The sequence below is a fragment of the Elgaria multicarinata genome, chromosome 2 (assembly GCF_023053635.1).
Source record: "Elgaria multicarinata webbii isolate HBS135686 ecotype San Diego chromosome 2, rElgMul1.1.pri, whole genome shotgun sequence".
Classification (NCBI taxonomy): domain Eukaryota; kingdom Metazoa; phylum Chordata; class Lepidosauria; order Squamata; family Anguidae; genus Elgaria; species Elgaria multicarinata.
The window spans coordinates 19,755,422-19,776,159 of NC_086172.1; the positions used below are offsets into that span (position 1 = coordinate 19,755,422).

A 20,738-nucleotide genomic window follows, 5' to 3' on the forward strand; every position below is an offset into this window, starting at 1 on the left:
GAGGACTGGGCTCCTATATCTTTAACGGTTGTATTGAAAAGGGAATTTCAGCAGGTGTCATTTGTATATATGGAGAAGCTGGTGAAAAATTTCCTCTTCATCACAACAGTTAAAGCTGCAGGTGCCCTGCCCTCTTTTAAATCTGGTCACTCTAGTATAGCTCCTGCACTTTAACTGTTGAAATGAAGAGGGAATTTCACCAGGTTCTCCATATATACAAATGACACCTGCTGAAATTCCCTTTTCATAGGATCATAGAGTTGGAAGGGGCCTATAAGTGCAACCATCGAGTGCAACCCCCTGCTCAATGCAGGAATCCACCCTAAAGCATCCCTGACAGATGCTTGTCCAGCTGCCTCTTGAAGGCCTCTAGTGTGGGAGAGCTAGGTAACTGGTTCCATTGTTGTACTGCTCTAACAGTCAGGAAGTTTTTCCTGATGTCCAGCTGGAATCTGACTTTCCGTAACTTGAGCCTGTTATTCCGTGTCCTGCACTCTGGGAGCATCGAGAAGAGATCCTGGCCCTCCTCTGTGTGACAACCTTTTAAGTATTTGAAGAGTGCTATCATGCCTCCCCTCAATCTTCTCTTCTCCAGGCTAAACATGCCCAGTTGTTTCAGTCTCTCGTCATAGAGCTTTGTTTCCAGTCCCCTGATCATCTTGGTTGCCCGCCTCTGAACATGCTCCAGCTTGTCTGCGCTCTTCTTGAAGTGTGATGCCCAGAACCAGTTTCTATGCAACTGTTAAAGATACAGGAGCCCTGTCCTCCTTTTCATATGGTCACCCTATCTAACATTCCCTGGAAATTCCGGCAGATACAAACTGGAATTGTTGGTTCTAGATAACAATCTTGAATCATCAACCACTTTAATAAAGATCAGGTGACGTAAGCAAATCTAAGAGTGTACTATTAGAAGACCTACCCCCTAGTGCTTTCTTAATTGCAAGCCTAATTTTGGATGGCTATTGAGCAGTTAACACTGCAGAAAATCCAATCAAATGAAAAATAAGCATGTATTTTGTAATTAAAATGCATTTGTGCTAAACATATCTGAGATTCTAATGCAAATTCTAGTAGCACAATTTGTTACATAAACTTTGAGATTTGTACTTCGAAAATAAGCATACTTACTAGGAAGTAAACTCCCATTGAACTAAGTGGAGCATACTTCTGAGTAAAAATGCATAGAACCCAATTGTTAGTCACCTAACCAATCAGATTTGAAAAGGTTTTTCTTTGTCCATAGGGCCTAATTAATTAAGGATAACCAAGTGCCTGAATGAAGCTGGGAAATTAATATTACGACATAAGAGCATACCAGCTATTCTTTTTTCTTTTCTTTTTAAAAAGTGCATGTTTGGATAGGTAAAATAAGATTATAGGACTTCAAATGTCCTGCAGGATGTCATACCATATGTAAAATCAAGCTTCTAGTATATGATACAATATTACACATAAACATTTCATTTATATTCCAGAAAAACAACACAGAACCCCAAGGAAAGTAGCTTACCTCAGGAAGATACCTCTGAGTGAATATTGATTTGCTCTTGTGCTCCTAAATCTCTAGAATATGGGTTAGCTTTATATGAAACCTCCCTCATCTCTCCCCACCTATGCGGGACAATTTTCCAAAATAAGAAGCCCTGCCCCATCCTGGACCCCAAAACATATCTACATATTTGAAAGGGCTTTCCTCTGAAATGTATCTACCTGAAATTATTAATCGACTAAAAGCTGACAATTTGATAAAACGTTAAGAGCACCTAGTGGGGTTCAGCAGTAACCCAAAAGTATTACAATCTGTATGGAAATAACCTGTGACAGAAATGGACTGCCTTTCAAATCCCACTAAAAAGTTTACACCACTTTTCAGAGCAAAAACTACAACAAACAGAACTACTCTCTGGACCCTTCTCTTCCTTTCCTTCCTTCTCACCGCACTACTGGTGCCAAGTGAGATTGGCTCCACAAAATAAGGTTAACGACGAAAACAACAATAATTAAAAAAAATAGCGACAAGAACAACAGCATCAACAATGACAAAAGGTGTGTCAGCATCTGAGGAAAAGTGGGATTGTAAGTGCAGTATTTCTTCATGTGCAGTGTTTGTTGGTTTTTCTACTTCAGAGTCCCCTTTGGAAGAGAAGGCCTAATGGAACGTGTGTTCTCCTCGAACAATGTGTGAGGAGAATTCATAGCGGTCCTGACTCCGATAGCCACATATGTTGCATTCTAATGGGTCCCTGTAGCCATGACACCCCATATGAATGGTGTACATGACATGGTCTAAGAAAAGAACACGACAGTGCTCACACTTATAGGCCCTTATCTGCTCTCCTTCTCCATTGAAGACCTTGTAGATGTCCTTTAAAGAGCCCTTAGATGCTTTAGTGACATCCAAAGCCTTGGAATCGTCCTTCATGTAAGCTGGGCTTTGCTTCCTTTTGGGATTTAAGGCAGAGTTTCCTTGGAAGGAGTGGTGGTCTTCGTGGCTACTCTCCGAGTCAGAGGAATCCAGGCAGCTATTGCTGGGAGAAGCCTCTCTTTCCTGGGGTTGACTTTTTGGTCTGATGAGGGAGATTGGGCCGTCCATATTATTCTCATTGCTGTCAGTAGTTTCTCTGCTCATTGGCCTTTCTATCCTGTTAGGGTTGTAGACCTGAGCATAAGCTGAACTTATGACGGGAGCCACATCAGCAATGGTGCTTGACGCGTGCTGCATCAGTGGGTGAAGTCCCTCTGCTCCAAGGTAGGAGATTGCATTGTTGATAGCTTGGTCCATCATATGAGTCTGCATCAGCTCAGCATCTCTCTCATAGGGTAAGTTCGTGTCAAAATGAATATCTGGGTAACCAAATCTCATGAGCTTCTCACCTACATGAGGACAATAGTAATAACAAAACAAAATTACTTACAGGATGAGAAAATAAAGATGTGCTTTGCATATTGATTTTTTAAAAAACTAGCACACATCACACTAATTTTTGTCACTTACAGCATACTTCTATTCCTGTTTACTCAGAAGTTAGTTCCACTGAGTTCAGTGGGGCTTACATCCAGATATGTGTGCACCGGATTGCAGCCTTTGGCTAAATTAGCAATGGTGGAATCTGAATGTGCAAGAGTAACAAAATACTTTCAAAACATGGATATTAAAATTGGAATTAATTCTCTGTAATATATAATGTTAGTTTTTTTAACTTCACAGTCTATAAACCAATAGAGTGGTTAATGGAGTCAGTAAATGCACTTAAATTTTCTTAGTTCAAATGTTGAAGGGATCAATCAGAGCTAATTCTCACTTCACATTTACAAATATAGATACCAGAATAAAAAATATGCATGACTCTTGACAAAGCTGAAGAGCACACAAATGTATCTCTTTACAATACTCCTAAGGATGAAAGTATTACTTTCAAATACTGTAGGTGACATCTGCCAACTTTTACATATACACACTTTTCAGATGTGACAAGGCGCACATGTATTTTTCCAATCTGGTGCACATGAAGTTCAAGAAGGAAAGCAAAAATCAGCACTCAGGCAATTGAAGCAACTTGGAATCAAGAAAAAGAGAGTATGCTTAGTTATGGACCCCTGAAATATAGCTGCCTCATCTCAGGATCGACTATTACATTGGAACAATATGCAAAGGTGGCAGAGTTTACTGAAATCACTTCGTTCTTTCAGAAACATCACGGATAAGGGTGGGAAATGTGTGTCTAACACATCACCCCGTTCCCTGCCCATGTCAATTAAGATAGTTCATTCAGAATAATAACTCTCAGTTATCAAGCCCAGCCATCTCAGTTCACAACACGGCTACGAATTTAGTGTCTGCATTTCCCGAAATGGCTGGATACCTGATTTATTCATAATGTGGAAGATGATACATTAATAAATTAATAAACCACACAAATCATGCAAATCACAACCTCCTTGAAAAGATGTGGGTATCTATATAGTTCATGAATGTGAAGAGCAATTTTTGCAGGTCTTCAAAGGCCAGAGATGTTACCTAGCTAAGGAACTTTATTCTTTCATATTCTGTACCACCATTAGTACTGGATTATTGAACTTATTCGTTAGCTGCATTGTAATCCAATTTTCCACATCATGTGATGTGGAAAATACTGTCATTTCCCTCATGCCCTTTCCTCTGAAGTGATGTTACCCATAACATTCACAGTGATGCCTTTCAGTAAGAGAAATATTCACAAGTGTTCTTTGCAGAACTCAACTCAGCAGAATGGAGAGGAGGGACCCAAAACAAAGCAGGTCTAGTTTGCCACATTTAAGGAATTGAAGCAATACGTTGCCATCTAAAGAGGGTGTCCAGACTCTAAAATTATGCCTTGGGTCACAAACATAGTGGCATAGAGGAGCTGCTGAAATGCTATCATAGAAGAATTTTGAAAATTATATATATTATATGTATATGTATATTTTTAACTCCATTATTATATAAATGACTGTCCCCCTACAATGGGCAAAGGTGGAAATACTGTATTAGTTAAAATATGCACATTGGTAAAACTGTGGCTAATTTTAAATACAGCATCAGAAGAAATTCATACACACGCTGAATAGATTTTAGGGTTAACTTGTATAATGACAATAAGTGAACAGATGTTTCCTTCACTCGGATTTCTGAGAACTGTATACTGAACACCAGTTTATTTATTTATTTATTTATTTATTTATTGCATTTCTCTACTGCCCAATAGCCAAAGCTCTCTGGGTGGTTCACAAAAAGCAAAGCCATAAAGTATAATATAAAGTATAAAACTTAAACCACAATGTAAAAACACGATGTAAAAGTACAACCAGCTTAGTCTGTTTCAGCTTTTGCCTGGATTGAGCTCATGACACTTTCATTCCTTTCTGCTGAAATTTCAGACTTTAACATTGGGATTGCTCAGCTCACAATGCCACCTGCAGTTTCACCTGAGAGCAAAAGGTCAACCTACAGACTAGGAAGACCCAGGCTCCTGGCTGTTTCCATGCCAGGGCATGACACCTTTCTCTAAAATTTCAGAACTCCTGTTTAGTCTTTGTTCCTTGTGTTGGGATTGGCTGCCCAACCAATCTGAATTCAATTTCCACCTAAGCCATATGTACCCCAGAGGTGAGACCAGTGATTATAGCCATGGGGTGCTTTCAGACAAGGCATTTATCATGTCGTTGCCCTGCCTCATACATGGCATTTTATGGGGGAATCCAGACAATGTCATCTTCCACTTGCAACCCTCCTGTGTTTTCCCCCACCATTTCTTCTGTCCTTTTTATTTCCACAAATCCACTGAGGAGAAGAAGATGAAATAACTGCATGATGTCTTTTGATAAATAGCAGTAGGAGCCCTCCATCTGGAAATAACCTCCCTCCCTCTTTCTCTCTCTCTCTCCACATTGTTGCCCCACCAGTAAAAAAAAAGTATGAGTTATCATTTCAGGTACTGTGAGGATAAAAACAATCGGATGTGATCTGCCAGGACCTCTAAATCGTTGGAGGCCTGCCCAGGTTCCTGTGGGGGATGAGTTGCCTTTGGAGGGATGGGTAGGGTAGATCCAGAGGCTGAGAAGCCATTTTACAGATGTTCCCCAAGGTAATAGGAAGACTGAGCAGACTTTTGCAAATGTTTTGGAAACAGGAATAGTCTAAAACTAGATGTGCTCCTCCAACTCCCCACCCCCCATATTCTCCCTGATTTCATTGGGTTTCACGCAACTTCCTTTTTCTTCCTGGGAACCATCTCTTCAGAGAATTGTTGCTGTGAACTTCTTAAGTGGGAAAAATTATTTTGTATCGCTGAACTGCTCAGGGTATGCAATTTGGCTTCATGCAATTAGCTTAAGTGAATGATTGACGCAACAGTTACTTGCCCCCTATTTCTGCCCAAACAAAAAATTACAGATTTAGCACCCCGTGGGTAGCAGCCTTCTGCAAACTCTCCATAACCCAGTGCCTCCCAGATGTTTTGGACTATAGCTCCCATCAGCCCCAGCCAGCAGGACCAACAATCAGAGATTGTGAGAGTTGTAGTCCAAAACTTCTGGAGGGCACTGAGTTGCCTACCCCGATATAGTGCATTCAGTCCATCTGGTTGAGTATTTTCCTGGCTCCCCAAAATCTTATATCCTACCATACGGCAATATACCCTATTTCTTCGATTCTAAGACACACTTCCCCCCCATATAAACATCTCTAAAAACTGGGTGCGTCTTAGAATCGTGGGTGTGTCTTAGGGTTTTTTTTCTGTTGGTGGTACTGAAATTAGTGTGTGTCTTACAATCGATGGCATCTTACAATCAAAGAAATACGGTAGAAGGGCCAGTCACATTCTTTCCCTAGCCCTTGCACTCCCCCACCCCTTTTCACTCCACCCCACTGATCTTTTAGTAAAAGAAACCAACAACACACACACACACACACACACACACACACACACACACACACACCCCACATGGTATTGACCAGCCCATTTGATACCACTGACAGCTCTGGGAAAACATGAGAAAACATCATTCTACACTTAGAAAATTCCAATTATAGTTCAGGTAGAACTAAAGAAATGATGTTCTTTTAACAGTATATCTATTTTAAACAGTGTTTTACCACATAACAAAGGCTAGAGAAACGCTGTTAAATATGGACTATGGGTTAATAATAATAATGAAGAATTTTCTTCACTCATCTGTAATCGTAAGGACTAAAAAAATCTTATCTTTTTATTAAAAAAACACACCTTCAGCTTTCCTCAGGTACTGGATACTGCACTGCAGATCACAGTGAACAGTACTTGTGTCACGGCCATGCACTTTTCTACACCTCCTTCTTTCACCTCAATGTCTCCCCCCCCGCACACACAATTTGTTCCATTCTGGAAGTGCCAATCCTACATGAGAACATTTAAGAGTCTAGGGTTTAACAATAAGCTACCCCCTTTTTTCTACAAACAACAAAAGTGCTCGTCTTAAGCTTACCCACAAACTTCTGTGGGGTGGAGCTTTTACGCTTTCCCATGTTGATCGTCAGCTTCTCTATAACAGCAGGTCTTTCAAAAGGCACCAGAGTAACATTGTTGTCCATCCCAGGTTCTTGCTCCTTACCATCTTCCATAGTAGGTACTACATAAAACCAAAAAGCCAAATCAGATAGATCTACCTACACTTCCAAGAGAAATGTAATAAATAAAATTGTCAACATTGTGAAGTTTGCAAACTATATTTAGTCAACGGGCTTCATCCCACGTACTCGTTGCCCTCGAATTATCCCCATAGCGTAAAGCTGGTGTTGTTGTTGTTAGCTAAATCCTAAGATCCTTTGCAAACGAGGAAAGGTTTTAAGTGGGAGAAATGTAAAAAAATCATAAAAAATCAACCAATGACCCAATCCGATTCAAATTTGGTAAGCTTAAAGCTCTCCTTAATATCTATTACTGTGCCAGTTTTGATGTCTTTATCTTTAAAACTTACGCAGATGTAAGCATTTGTTTAATTAGTACTTTAAACATATCAAATCCTCCTCCTGCAACCCCAGTGGCCGCTTGGAGATCAACAAATGATTCGCTCCTAAAGGGGTAGTAAAATAGGTTGGGTCTTTTGGCTTTATAGCACAATTAAAGCAGGATGCATGGGAGTACTTCACAGTCAAAGCAGATTATAAACTGGAAAACTTCGGAGTCCTTTGCACGCAATTCGCAGTGATTGCACAGTATAACCCTGGTGTGATGAAGCTAAATAAGTGCCTAAAAAACACTAGGAAGTTTTGAGAGAAATTCAGTGAGGCTCTCCACCTTTGGCTGGTAACCCTATTCAGCCGGGGCATTCACTCCTTGCATCTGAAAGAAAGCCCAAAGTGGCATTGGGGAATGAGAAAACACTATCCCTCATAGCAGGAGTTGGGGAAAGAAGATTGAGGAATGTTAAACAGGACGAAAGCTATGGATATGTGAAAAAGTCTCTGCGAGTCACTACATAAACAAAGTATCTGCATGACTTCTAGAAAATTACCTGTACGAGTTTTGGAAAATTATTTCCAATTTATTAATTCTGCTCATGAGTCAAACAAAGGTGAAGTAGTGCACATTCTAATCGTGCACCTCGCTGTTCTTAAAATAATGCTAGCCTTATCATCAGAGACAAAACCAATAAAATATGTTTTTGCTTAATATAAAAACAAAAGGCTTTCCTTATTAGACTATAGCTGCTTTTGGTATCTTGTTTCTAACTTCTTCCAAGGCATGACATGGTTTCAAAGTAGTTGTATGATTCCTCTCTCTTGTGAAGGAAGGGGGAGAGAGGGCTGACAACTCTAGACTGCCTGAGAAGTAAATGTTTTGAAAAGGTGGAAAACCTGAAGTCAAGTTAAAGCAATCCCAACCAAGGCATGGTCAGGGTGGGGGAGGGACAGAGGGGAAGAAGAGAGAGAGCAAAGAGAACAAGATTGTAAATATGTAACCCTTTAACTCCTGCCAGTCCCAGCCAGTGTCGACAATTGTCAGGAATGCTGGGAGTTGTAGTCCAAGACATCTGGAGGGCATCATGAAGAAGAAGGCTTCCCACATTAAAATGATGAACTTCCATGTCTTCACCCTGTTCTCATGACATATCCAGGGAAAGTGAATGCATGGGCCAGTGAATGTGAACAGGATCACAGTGCCCGCTATGTACATGGTGTCAAATGCCAGCATGGAGTTCATCCATGTACAACTGTAAACATGTTGGGGGGGGTCCCTCTGCATGTTGGGGGACTTGGAAAAGCTGGGTTCCCCCAACGTCATGGAGAGAGCTCTCAATGTGTGCTGTTTTACAAGCAAACACGCACAAATCCCCTTTCTACACGTGTTCACTCACACCGGATATATTGGGCCTTGGAATTACATATCCATTTCTGCTTATTGGCCTCAAGATTTCCGTGAAAAGGAAAACAACACGTCCTCCGACATTACACAGATGAAAATCAGGGCACTTGTATATTTCTAACAGTTGTCATACCAGGACAACTGTTGGGCAATGCCACTCAGCCCATTCAGACTCTCCTTGGCCTACTGCATAAGGTATTTCCCGATCCCACAGAGTCTTCTCAAAGAAGGGCGGCATATATCCTGAGAGCATCTCTGAAACTGAATTCCGCTCTCTGGCTAAAAGAGGCTCCTCACCCCGGCCATACACCCGTAGTCCCTGCCTAGAGCCTGCTCAGACCACTGCTTGAAGGTGTGTAGGTGGCAGCGGAGGGGCGGCACTGCCACCACAATTGTGTTGCCTGCCCAAGCGCACTCTGTCTCTACATAGACAGAAGGTCTAAATACAACTCAGGGCAATTCTATGCAGTGCAAATACGATAAGTTCAAAGCACAAAACAAGGAGCAGAATGGCTATGGAAACCAAACTATCAGTGAAAAGGCAGACTTCATTCATTTGTCTTTTCTCATCCATTTGTCTGTCTGTTCTCATTATTATTATTATTATTATTATTATTATTATTATTTGTATCCCGCCTTTTATTATTATTATTATTATTATTTATTTATATAGCACCATCAATGTACATGGTGCTGTACAGAGTAAAACAGTAAATAGCAAGACTCTGCCGCATAGGCTTTTGCCCAATACTGGGCCTCAAAGCGGCCTTACAAAGTTTAAAACATACATTGTAAAACTTAGGAAAAGAAATGGGCAAAATAATAATAATTAAACATAAATGTTTTAAATACATGATCAATTATAAGTCATTAACATAGATGGAGGGCCAGATTATTCTCCAAAGGCCTGCTGGAACAAACAAGATTTAGCCTACTTCTGAAAGCCCATCAAGGAGGAAGCCAGTCTAGCTTCCCCAGGAAGAGAGTTCCAAAGCACCGGAGCAGCCACTGAGAAGGCCCTGTCCCATGTTCCCACCAAGCGCGCCTGTGAAGATTGTGGGACTGAAAGAATGGCTTCCCCAGAAGATCTCAAAGCATGGGCAGGCTCATAAAGGAGAATACAGTCTTTCAGATAACCTGGACCCGAGCTATTTGGGGTTTTATAGGTCAGAACCAGCACTTTGAATTGTGCCCGGAAACAGACTGGAAGCCAGTGGAGCTGTTTTAACAGGGGAGTTGTATGCTCTCTGTAACCATTACGAGTTAAAAGTGACAACACAGTTCTAATACCACAGTCCCCTTTATCATAACAATACTATCTTAAGAGATTCCCCCCCCCCCCGCCAATCTAGTTATATTTATTTTTCTATCCAGAAACCCGGCATTTATTAGCCAACAATCTGGGAGAGGGCTAACATAAAATTGCTAAGAGAATTTGAACTAGAAATCTGAAATCACCTGCTCTATTTCCAACTTCTTGTTGTTCTGTTACTTCCAGAAAATGCAAGATAGGCCTGCACAACATGTAATTAAGTCGAACACAGCCCACTGGCCGCGTATTGTGGCCTGCCAGCTAAGTTTGGAAAGACTGATATAAGGAATTTAGCAATGCAACCCCCAGCTCTCTGAAAACAACTTAGTGTTCTTTAGACCCCTGAGTTACAGCCTCATAGTAAGGCAAATGCTTTGCCATGAGTTTACAGCATGATTCTTCACAATAGTTAAGATAATTTTCATCACAACAATCCTGTGAGATAGGACACTTTACCATTGGGGAAAATATGGTTGAGAATATATGCAATTTGCCCAGAACCAACCACTGCATAGAGAGGCGAAAACCATGGATACTTGAGCTAGCCAAAATTCTCCAAACTCTGCTCCAAAGCTTGGTTCACCTCACTCCTGTTTTTGTTTGTCACCTGTTTTACTTTTCGTTTGTATGGGGAAAAGTTTGTGCTCCTGCGCACTTCTTTTTTTAAACAGTGCACATGTTTCTTCCATTGACTAAAGCATGAAAAAGAGCATTTTTTGGAAAAACGCACATTTTAAAGTGTGAGTATTTTTAAAAATATGCTTTTGCAAATGTGATTGAACATTCAGGAATATGTGAGCATTTTTTTTAAAAAAAACTGTGTTCCCATTCGTGTTCACATTTGGGGCTATGAATGAAGTAAGTTCTGATTATTTGTGAACTGAAACGAAATTCTCATACATCCCTACCAGCTGAAAGGCTGAGGTGGCAACAAGAATCCAGGGGCATGTCTACAACAGCCATTTATCCCAGGATTGTCCCAGGATCATCCCTGTGCATCCAAATGACACACAGGGGATCCCAGGAGCAGACAGGGATGACCCCTCCATTTTCCTGGGATAATCCTTAGTTGTAGAAAGGGCCCAGGTTTAAGTCTAAAGGCCAAACTAGCAATTCCACGAGATGAAGCAGGCTTTGGTTTTTCAATGAAAAGCAGTTTGAAGGAAAAGCAACTCCTTCAAACAGGCACCCATCTTTTCATCCTCAGGTGGAAAAGCAGCCGGGGAAGGCAATTTTGAATAGAAAGTGACCAGGGGGTGAAGGATTAAACATTTTACTCCTTGCTGTTGCTCTTCTACTCCTGTTTAGAGGAGCTGCTTTTCTTTCAAACAGGAGTAGAAGAGCAACAGGAAGGGGGAAAGGCTTTAATCCTTCGCCCCCCTGTCCACTTTCTGTTCAAAATTGCCTTCCCCGGCTGCTTTTCCACCCAAGGATGAAAAGATGGGTGCCACGCAATGTCACAAGTGAGAAAGAAAAAGGAAGTAGAATAGTTTCAGAGAGCAATGGTTAGGTCAAACTCTATTATGCCCACTTGAAAAGAAATGGAATGCTGATAGGTCAACCTGGAAAGACATGGAATGGCTTCCCACTCTACTTCAAACGCTGGCCCTGTATCTTTTTCTCCCACAAGCCGAAACTGGCTTGAAGGGGGCAATTTTGACTGGGAAAATGGCTGGAGAAGAGGTTAATTCACCACTCTGTGCCCCTGGCAATACCACTCTATTCCTCTGCTTGTTGTGGCAGACCCTGCAACTAGTTTTCATTTTTTTAAAAAACTGACAGGAGTCTGTTCCTGTATAGTAGGGTGACCCTATGAAAAGGAGGACAGGGCTCCTGTATCTTTAACAGTTGTATTGAAAAGGAGATTTCAGCAGGTGTCATTTGCATATATGGGGAACCTGGTGAAATTTCCTTTTCATCACAACTGTTTAAGCTGCAGGTGCCCTGCCCTCTTTTAAATCTAGTCACAGTATAGCTGCAGTATAACTCCTGCAGCTTTAACTGTGGTGATGAAGAGGAAATTTCACTAGGTGCGACATGCATACAAATGACACCTGCTGAAATTCCCTTATCTATGCAACTGTTAAAGATACAGGAGCCCTGTCCTCCTTTTCATATGGTCACCCTACTGTGTAGCATCTATATTTTGTTTCTCACACCAAACCATAGTTATAAACCAGAAATTTAACCCACTGTAGTCTCAGAATTTAACAAGCTAAAAACACTAAATATGAGCATTTGGGCTGGAGAACTGGACTCCCTAGCATCCAAAACCAACTCCTCCCATGTTTTTATATTTATGGGTGGTATGAAATTGATATGAGAGTGTAGCGTAGTGGTTGGAGTGTTGGACTAAGATGTGGGTTCTGGTCCCCACTCAACCATGAAGCTCACTTAGTGACTTTGGGCTAGTGACACAACCTAACCTGCCTCACAAGGTTATTGTAAGGACAAAATGGAGACTAGAAGGATCATATCAGCTGCCTTGGGTTTCTTGCAAGAGGAAAAAAGGCAGGATACGAATTTAATTTCATTTATTACATTTCTATACTGCCCAACAGCCAAAGCTCTCTGGGTGGTTTGCAAAGATTAAACATCATAAAAATACAATATAGTAACATAATATAAAAAGTAGTGCTGGGACGAAACCTGCCCCCTATATTCGGGAACCTTGCCTCTCCCTGCGAACGAGGCATTGCTTTTTCGGCCTCTTTCACAGGGAGAGGGGGAAATTCAGAGAATCATCTCCATGGGGAGGGGGACAGGATTTCCATTTACCTTTTTTTAAAGTGAAGCTGATTGCTGAGGGTCCTTCTTCCTAATTTTTAGGGTTTTTTTAAACACCCCTTTCCTCCAGTATTTGCATGAGCCAAGCAGCTCTAAGTGAATGCCTGTTGGAGACCATGAGACCTCCCCCTCTCCAATAAGCAGCCAGTAAGCACTCCCGAGGCTCCTGAAAATGCCCTGGGTGTTTAAAAAGAAAAAGAAAGACACCCCCCTCAACATTTAAAAAGGTATGTGGAAACCCTATCTCCAAATTTCTCAGCTCTCCCAGCCTGTTTCGCCCCAGTTTTCATTCCCCACCGCCCCCACGAAATGCCAAAAATGGAACAGTCGAAATTTTCAGCACAGCACTAATAAAAACCATTTACATACAACATATAAACACACACACACACACGTAATAATATGAATAAATAAAAATAAAATAAAGATATACTATTATATAACTTCCAAAGCTTTTCTTGTCTTTGCATTTATGATAATAGTTCCGTTCCGACTATTCTATACCATCCACTTGTCTCTGCCCTATTCATAGAAAGTAGCTTTTATTAAACATGTTTGAGCTAATGAGGTGGCAGCAGTACTGTGACTATGATTATTAAAGAAAGAAACTTGGCACATAAAAACGGGTTTCTAGAAAGGTGCTATGATAAATCACTCTAACTCAATACCCTCCAGGAGTTTACTTAATGAAAACTTCTTTTGGTTCTATCCAGAATTGTGTCTGAGAGAATTCTAAGCCCCCACCTCTCTTTAGAGCACTTTTTTCTTTTTTTACTACTTGACAGAACAGAGACAGGCCTAGTTCACACATAACTCTAGTCCATGGTTTATTTAACCATGAAATAAACCTAAGTTAGCATGTTCAAACCAGGTCTATTTAACACATGGGCTCTGGAATTCTGGGTTGTCAAGATGTGGCAATGCATCTGCATTAATAAACTATGAACCACCCAGAAAAAGAACCCATGGTTTGTTGTCGTGTGTGAACTCTGGGTCATTCAAACCATGAGTTGTTATTACTTATGAACTCGGATTTTTCATCTGTTGTTTCACCAGGTGGCAGTGGGCAAGAATGGTTAAAACAACAACAGCCACTATTCATTCCCGCACTACAGCGCTGCAAAGGCATCTGGGATAGGGAGGGAGCAGGCAAAGGAGGAGGAAAACAAACAATCCAGGGATTGCAAAACAGACTACAGTTTGTTTAAATTGTCTGCCAGAAAAACCCTGCGTAGAGCAACAACCCATTGTTTAACATTATGATGAACCAGGCCAATCTTGTACAAATACAAGCAGGTCTTCAGTCATCCAGAGATCTCCTGCTCCGTCAAACTACTCCACTTTTTCGTTGGGGTGGGCGAATAAGCAAAGCTTGAGCTCAGCAAAGTTCAAATTCCATATCAAAGCTCATTCCAATTCAAGTCTGTATCAGATTTTGAGCTTCGTTGATTTCACAATGAAAATCCATGCATATTTTATTTTTCCAAATCTACATATCAATTGTGTGCATTTTTGAAATGTACACATTCTTCTCCCACTGACTAAAATGTATGTGAGCATTTTTCACCTGGATTTCCCAGAAATGCCTGATCTCTAGTCAATTTCATCATTGGATCTAATCCAACAAACCGATCTACTCAATTTCACAATGTAATCTAGTCAGTTTCACAACCCAGCTAGAAAACAAGCTGGCTTCCTTTTCCCTGCTTGTCAGTTGCACAATTTCACCATAACACAATTGTGAAAAATTACTTTAAAAAAAAAAGTGTCTGTTGCACAGGGTTAAATGACTGCAGATTAACCTGCTTCTGAGTGAATCCTCTTCTGGGCTGTAAATCCCATCAATTTCATTTGTGAATGGCCCATTCTAGTCTAGTCAATTTCACAATTGGATACAATCAGACAACCTGATCTAGTTAGTTTCACAAACTGGCTAGAAACTACCTGATTTTAGCTGCTTGTTAGTTGCACTAAATATGAATTGCAGTGCAGGACAGGAACTAGTTCTGATAGTGGAAATACTCCTGGCACACAATAGAGAAAAGACAGACATTTTCTATCCACACCTACAAAGATACTACACATTGCTTTTCTGCTGTTTCCCTCCTTTTCTTCTGGAGTAAAAAAAAAAAGACAGATCAAGCAGCAGGGAAACACGGGCAGCTTTCAATTAGCTTATGACATTGTCTGGACCCCCCATAAAGTTACATGAAGGAGACATGGCAATTGCACATCAAAAATGTTGTCTAGAAGCCCCCTAATCTCAAGTGTGTTTACTCAGGTTTGCGCTTGAGCTATCAAGTCTTTCCTCTTCCACCCACCCACGCACCCTCTTTTGCTGCCACCTCCTCCTTCTCCATTGGGAGAAACTTAACAATGACCCATGCAGCTGAGATTACATTTCCTACAAAATGTTCAGAAGGAAACAGCAGCAAAGTGAAGGAGGGTAGGAAGGTGGGAGTGGGCAGAGGTCCTCTTCTGTCCTGTGCTGTTATGAAGGCACACAAAGCCCTCTCTACATGCTATGCCAGTCTTCTCTCTGAGCTGGGCCTCACCTGGGCTAAGGACTGGTCGTGGGGGCAAAGGGAGTAGTGAAGAAATCCACCCATAAGTTGCCCCCCCTCCTCTCAGGAAAAATCCCCCTCCCACCCCTGAAGCCCAGGTCATGCATTTGCATCCTTTGAAGTACTGAGCAGCTGCAACAAGACCACTTCATGTTTGAAATTAGAAGGAGGAGAAGTTTGAGCTCCCACATCACCCAATTTAGAAACATCTCTCTTCTGCTTATGCCTTTGTTCCTTACATAGTACATACTTGCCAACTACAAGCTACATTGGAGGAAGGTTAGTGCTATATCAGAACTTGCTTATAATGAACTCAACCTGATTGCACCGATTAGGTTTTTTATAAATGACCTGCATGGTGTGTGCTTGGAAACTTTAGAATTTTAAGATAAATTTACAGAAATTTCCAGCTTTTTTTTCTTTTGCTTTTTTTCCTGGTAAAAGATTTCTGGGGAGAAATGCTTTGGTTCAAGGGAACTGGCAATTCATTCTGTTCAGCTGTTTGTGGCAAGCCTCCCATGGAAAGCCAAATGTTTTAAATCTTAGAACTCCGTTATCTCTCTAAACTTATTATATGTACAGAATGCTCTTGCAGAAACATAAAAGTCATGTTTACTTTCAAACTGACTTTGATATACAGGTGATAGAATGATGAATAATTAAATCGGAAGTTTTGTTTCCCTCTGATGGTTTAAGATTTAAGATCAACATTTCAGAGCAATTTTGTTATAAGGAAGTGCTTTACAGCCTAGTCTGACACACATTTAGTTGGAAGTAAATCCCACTATGCTCAATGCTGTTTAGTCCCAATGAAGTCAATGTGTATAGGATTGCATAGACTTTGAATTTGAACCAGTTGTTTAGATAATGTTCAACTGAATTTACAATTATTTATTGTAGAAATGCAGATAAAAATCAATGCACAATACAATCTAAATCACAATACTATTTATGAACAAAGCAGTTCTCTGAACAGACCCATTCGTAATGTGGGGCTAGAGGTTCACGGCTACTATACTTCTTGTCTTACTACCCAAATGTAATCCCTGCCATTCTTCTTTTGCCCCATAGAACATTGAAATAAGATTTCTCCCAGATTGTTTACATCCATTTGTTTAAGTTCGGCGTTTAAATTAGGCATGCCAGCCAATAATTTCTGAGGGTGGAGTATATTGACTGATGCATCAACACAACGGTCCAAAGCACAAGTCTATATCTGTGGGCACGTTGTGTCATAAAGATGCTTCGGATCAGGGCAGCTCACAGCCTTGAAACTGTGGGGAATTGCTGTCAGGGAGTGCATTGCTTTGTATTGTTACTACATGACAGGGCTACATGAGTGCTTATCCAAATAAATGCTAATCCAGTCACTATTATTATTATGATTATATTATTAATAATAATAATATTCACTCATATGAATGTATTATAGTTATAGACAGAGATACAATTTCCAGCCATATTAGTCTGCTGCAGCAAAAAGAACCAAGAGTTCTGTAGCTCCTTAAAGACTAACAAAATAGCCCATGAAAGCTTACACCATAATAAATCTGTTTGTCTTTAAGGTGCCAAAAAGTTCTTTGTTGCCAATACATAGATAATTTTTTTGATTTTCCTACTTTGAGACTTTTCATAGTAGCCTGAAGCATCATAAACCCCCATAGAACCAGGTTGGCCAGAAACCATGGCAGGACAGGAAACATGAGTGTGTGGACAGCAGGAAATGACAGCTATTATACCACCTCCAAGTCTCTGAATAGCCATAATCCAGGTACAACCAGCTCTCACACATCAAAACTGACAGAGAAGGACTTTCAAAGCAGAGGTGTGATTTCCAAGAGTGTTAAAAGTTATAGCAGCTCTCTTTTTTCATAAGTGAAGCATAGAAGCAGACACTCTACAAACACACAGAGGGCCCCCAAAGTCCAGTGAAGGAATGGGAAAAGTGGCAACAGCAATGCAGGGTGGGTGGGTTCTGAATTCCGACTCCAGAAGACTCTATTGGCAGTACAAACTTCGTCATCAAAATAGCACTACAAGCCTAGCTGACTTGACTCACTCATCGTTGCCAGCCTCTCCTGGCCAACATTTGGTTCCTGTTCTTTTAAATGCTCCCATGAAAAGGATGTTCTGAAGGGGTGACTTTTCTCACCTGGTGCCGCAGCAGTCCAGCTGCTTGCTCTGAAGTCATCACTGTACAGCACAGCTGAAATCCTGTTCACCAAAGTGGATCAGGGAGCAGAGAGGATGGGCTGCTAGCACTTGCTGCGGTGGCTCAAGTCAAACAACGTCAAACAATGGTTTGGCAATTTGGGAGCACCTCTGAGGGCCCGTGCACTCCCCACTCTGCTCCCTGGTTTTATTGCTATCTATAGTTTGCGGTGATGTCCGACTTGGCAAACGAAGATTAGCACTTCGCCTCCAAGCTACGGTTTGAAACCATACTTCGACATGTATTTCCAAACCACACTTCGGAAGAAAGGCACATCATGACAGACTACAGCCAGCAAAAGACAGGAGGTGGGTGGGGGAAGGAACCTGCACACAGAGCAGAGGAGGGAGCACATGACTATTTGCATGCACTTTGCAGAGCCATCGTTTGGCATTATTTCTGAATGGAGTCAGTGGGTGGTTTCCGAGAGTGTCCTTCCATTCATGGAAGCTCTTTGATCTGAGGTTTCTGTGAATGGAAGCAGGGAAGGTTATCTTCTCTAATCCTCCCCCTTTCCTCTGCAGCACCCCAAAATGTGATTTGGAAGGTCAGAGGACCCGCAGAAGTAGCCTAGAAGTGGCCTACAAGGCTACACCTCCATTCACAGGAGCATCAACCAGACCAAAGAACTTTCCATGAATAAAAAGACACAATTAGAAAAAGTTGTGCTGGACCCTGTATAAGGGCTCTGGGTTTCATGGAAGGGAGAAGCTGCCTAATAAGGTTCCTGTTCTTTTAATGGCTCCTGTGGGGGGAAATAATTCTGAACCTGTTCCACAGATGTCCGAAAAGCATTATGCCCAGCAGTGAAAACGTGCAGCTGAGGGAAACCTTTGCATCAATCTCTTTGAGGAATTATATTCAACAAGAGTTTGTGCTTCTTTCTATTAGTTTATAAAATTTCACCTGCAACTCCTGCAGGCAAGTTCATCATTATTTGAATGTTTCATGTCAAATATTTCACAAGAGCTTATACAGTATACATTATCAGCTTCATGTAATGCGTTATGATACTGCATTGGAACAGCAGGCTGGGATAACATATACGGCCTGGTTCAGACAACACGCAAAACCATGCTGCTTAACCACAAAATGGTTAAGGGAATGCAATGCATTCCCTTAACCATTTTGTGGTTAAGCAGCATGGTTTCGCGTGTTGTCTGAACCAGGCCGCAGAGAACATACCATAAGGCAACACTGATACGATTTATGGAAATTTGTTCTAGTACCTGAAAAGTAAGATTAATTGTTGTCATGTTTAACATCCCATGGCACATAAAATATTGGTTACATGAGTCAAGAGTGTAACTCACCATGAATGTAAAAAATCAGGATTGTATCCAATGTTAGAGTAGACTCTTTGAAATGAATGGGACTTACATTAGACTAATGTTGGATACAACCCATTGGATGCAACCCACTGCTACCAATTTCCATTCACCCCAAGCCAAAGCCAAGTGTGCCCTGCAATGCATCAAGAGTTCCTGTTTATATGGGTTGCCGATTTGTTTCAGTTTAATGAACAGAGGAGTCCTGGTAGCTGGGGAAAGCTCCATGCACTTCCTCAGAGACCCCATGCCTATGGCAGACAGCTGGTCAGGGCAAAGATAGTTATATCATTCTCTTCTTCGTCCTTGCTGGGATATTTTTCTAACACTTTACATAGCTATTTAATGCCATAACTTGTAACATGGGTTTGTCAGGCTCGTCTTTTAGGACTGAGTTTACATTTAACGTCTGGACCTCTGCAGGCGTAATAAGCCTACTATTGTGCATAGCCTCATTTCTTTCTCTTTGGTGGTTTGCAAGAAGCAGAAGGAAGACAAATGAAAAACAACAAGAAAAGAAGATTGGCCCTGCTGAAAACACGCAGAATGTAGCTTCCACTCACCATGGTGACTCATGACTTGCCCAGCAGCCTCTATACTGACGTTCTGGAGATAGTTGTGACAGCGTTCCTTGTGTTCTTCCAAAGAACTGCGCTGCTTGTAACTCCGTCCACAGTAGTTACATTTGTGAGGTTTACCCACTGCGGAAAAAACAGAGGCTTCATGTTAAACCAGAGTTGCCGGCACTTTTACCTATGACATCTTGATATTACAAAAATAGAATAGAACACCACCTACAGAAGTTATTCCATCCTCTAACCTTTGCCTCTACCTCAGTGCACCACTACTCTAGCAGACATTCACCCACACCATGAAAATACAGCTACCAAATGCTGCAAAATCATATCGTACCTACGCAAGTGGACACTGAACAAGTCTACATACAACTCAGGGAAGTTTCCCTTTGCATCAAAAGAGTGATGAGGCAGGGATTCCAAGACAAGATACAGACAAGGAGGTCTCCTGGAAATGCTTATGCCTGTGGACATTGCAGTTGTCGCTTTATATGGCTATAGACAGGAACAACCTAAGCAGGACTGTTGATAGTCGGAAAATGTGTTTCTAGTGGTTTTACAGAACAAGACAAAGACAGGAATAGTTGTAAGGGGCGTTGATGAAGCACGATATCACAAGTTGTGGTGTTGCACCTGTACCATCACTTCAGAAATTACCTTGGTGAACTAACTTTGGACGGTGCCTATGTTCGATGTGGTCTGGAAGTACAGTGATTTACAATCTTTATGTGCTCAGCGGTGGGTTGCCATTCGCTATGTGTTCTTTGTTCTGCATGTTTCCCACTCACCGTCCTTTTCTGCGGACATCTGAATGTCAGCAGGGAAAAGGCTTGTAGCAGTACTGTGTTCTGTCAACATGCTACATGGTCAAATGTGTAGCACAGCACTGTAGCTAGCCAGCCACACAGACCACCTGCCAGCTTGCACTACAATCCCTCTGCATAGGATGTCTCAACTTCAGGTACACAGATGTAGGGTCCTTTTAGACCAAGCCAGCCAGCAGGTGCCACATGTTTGACTAGACTAGAAAGGGAAGGACGAGGAAGGAGCCACTTTGCCACACTATGTTTTAAGAGTTAAAAAATGCGGCCTT

At 41.4% G+C, this 20,738-nt stretch overlaps 1 protein-coding gene across 3 annotated transcripts in view; it reads right to left on the reverse strand.

The window, feature by feature from the left end:
- Positions 1 to 2,152: 2,152 nt before the first annotated feature.
- The window catches only part of IKZF2 (IKAROS family zinc finger 2), a 129,912-nt gene continuing 111,326 nt past the window's right edge, over positions 2,153 to 20,738 (reverse strand). For 2 of the 3 annotated variants that reach the window (XM_063116104.1, XM_063116102.1), the window contains exons 5-7: positions 19,634 to 19,771; positions 6,988 to 7,131; positions 2,153 to 2,877 (exon numbers count right to left, since the gene is read on the reverse strand). In XM_063116104.1, coding sequence (XP_062972174.1) covers positions 2,153 to 2,877; positions 6,988 to 7,131; positions 19,634 to 19,771 — 1,007 coding nt within the window. The remainder of the gene's footprint in view (positions 2,878 to 6,987; positions 7,132 to 19,633; positions 19,772 to 20,738) is intronic. The other variant, XM_063116103.1, reaches the window with a different exon arrangement.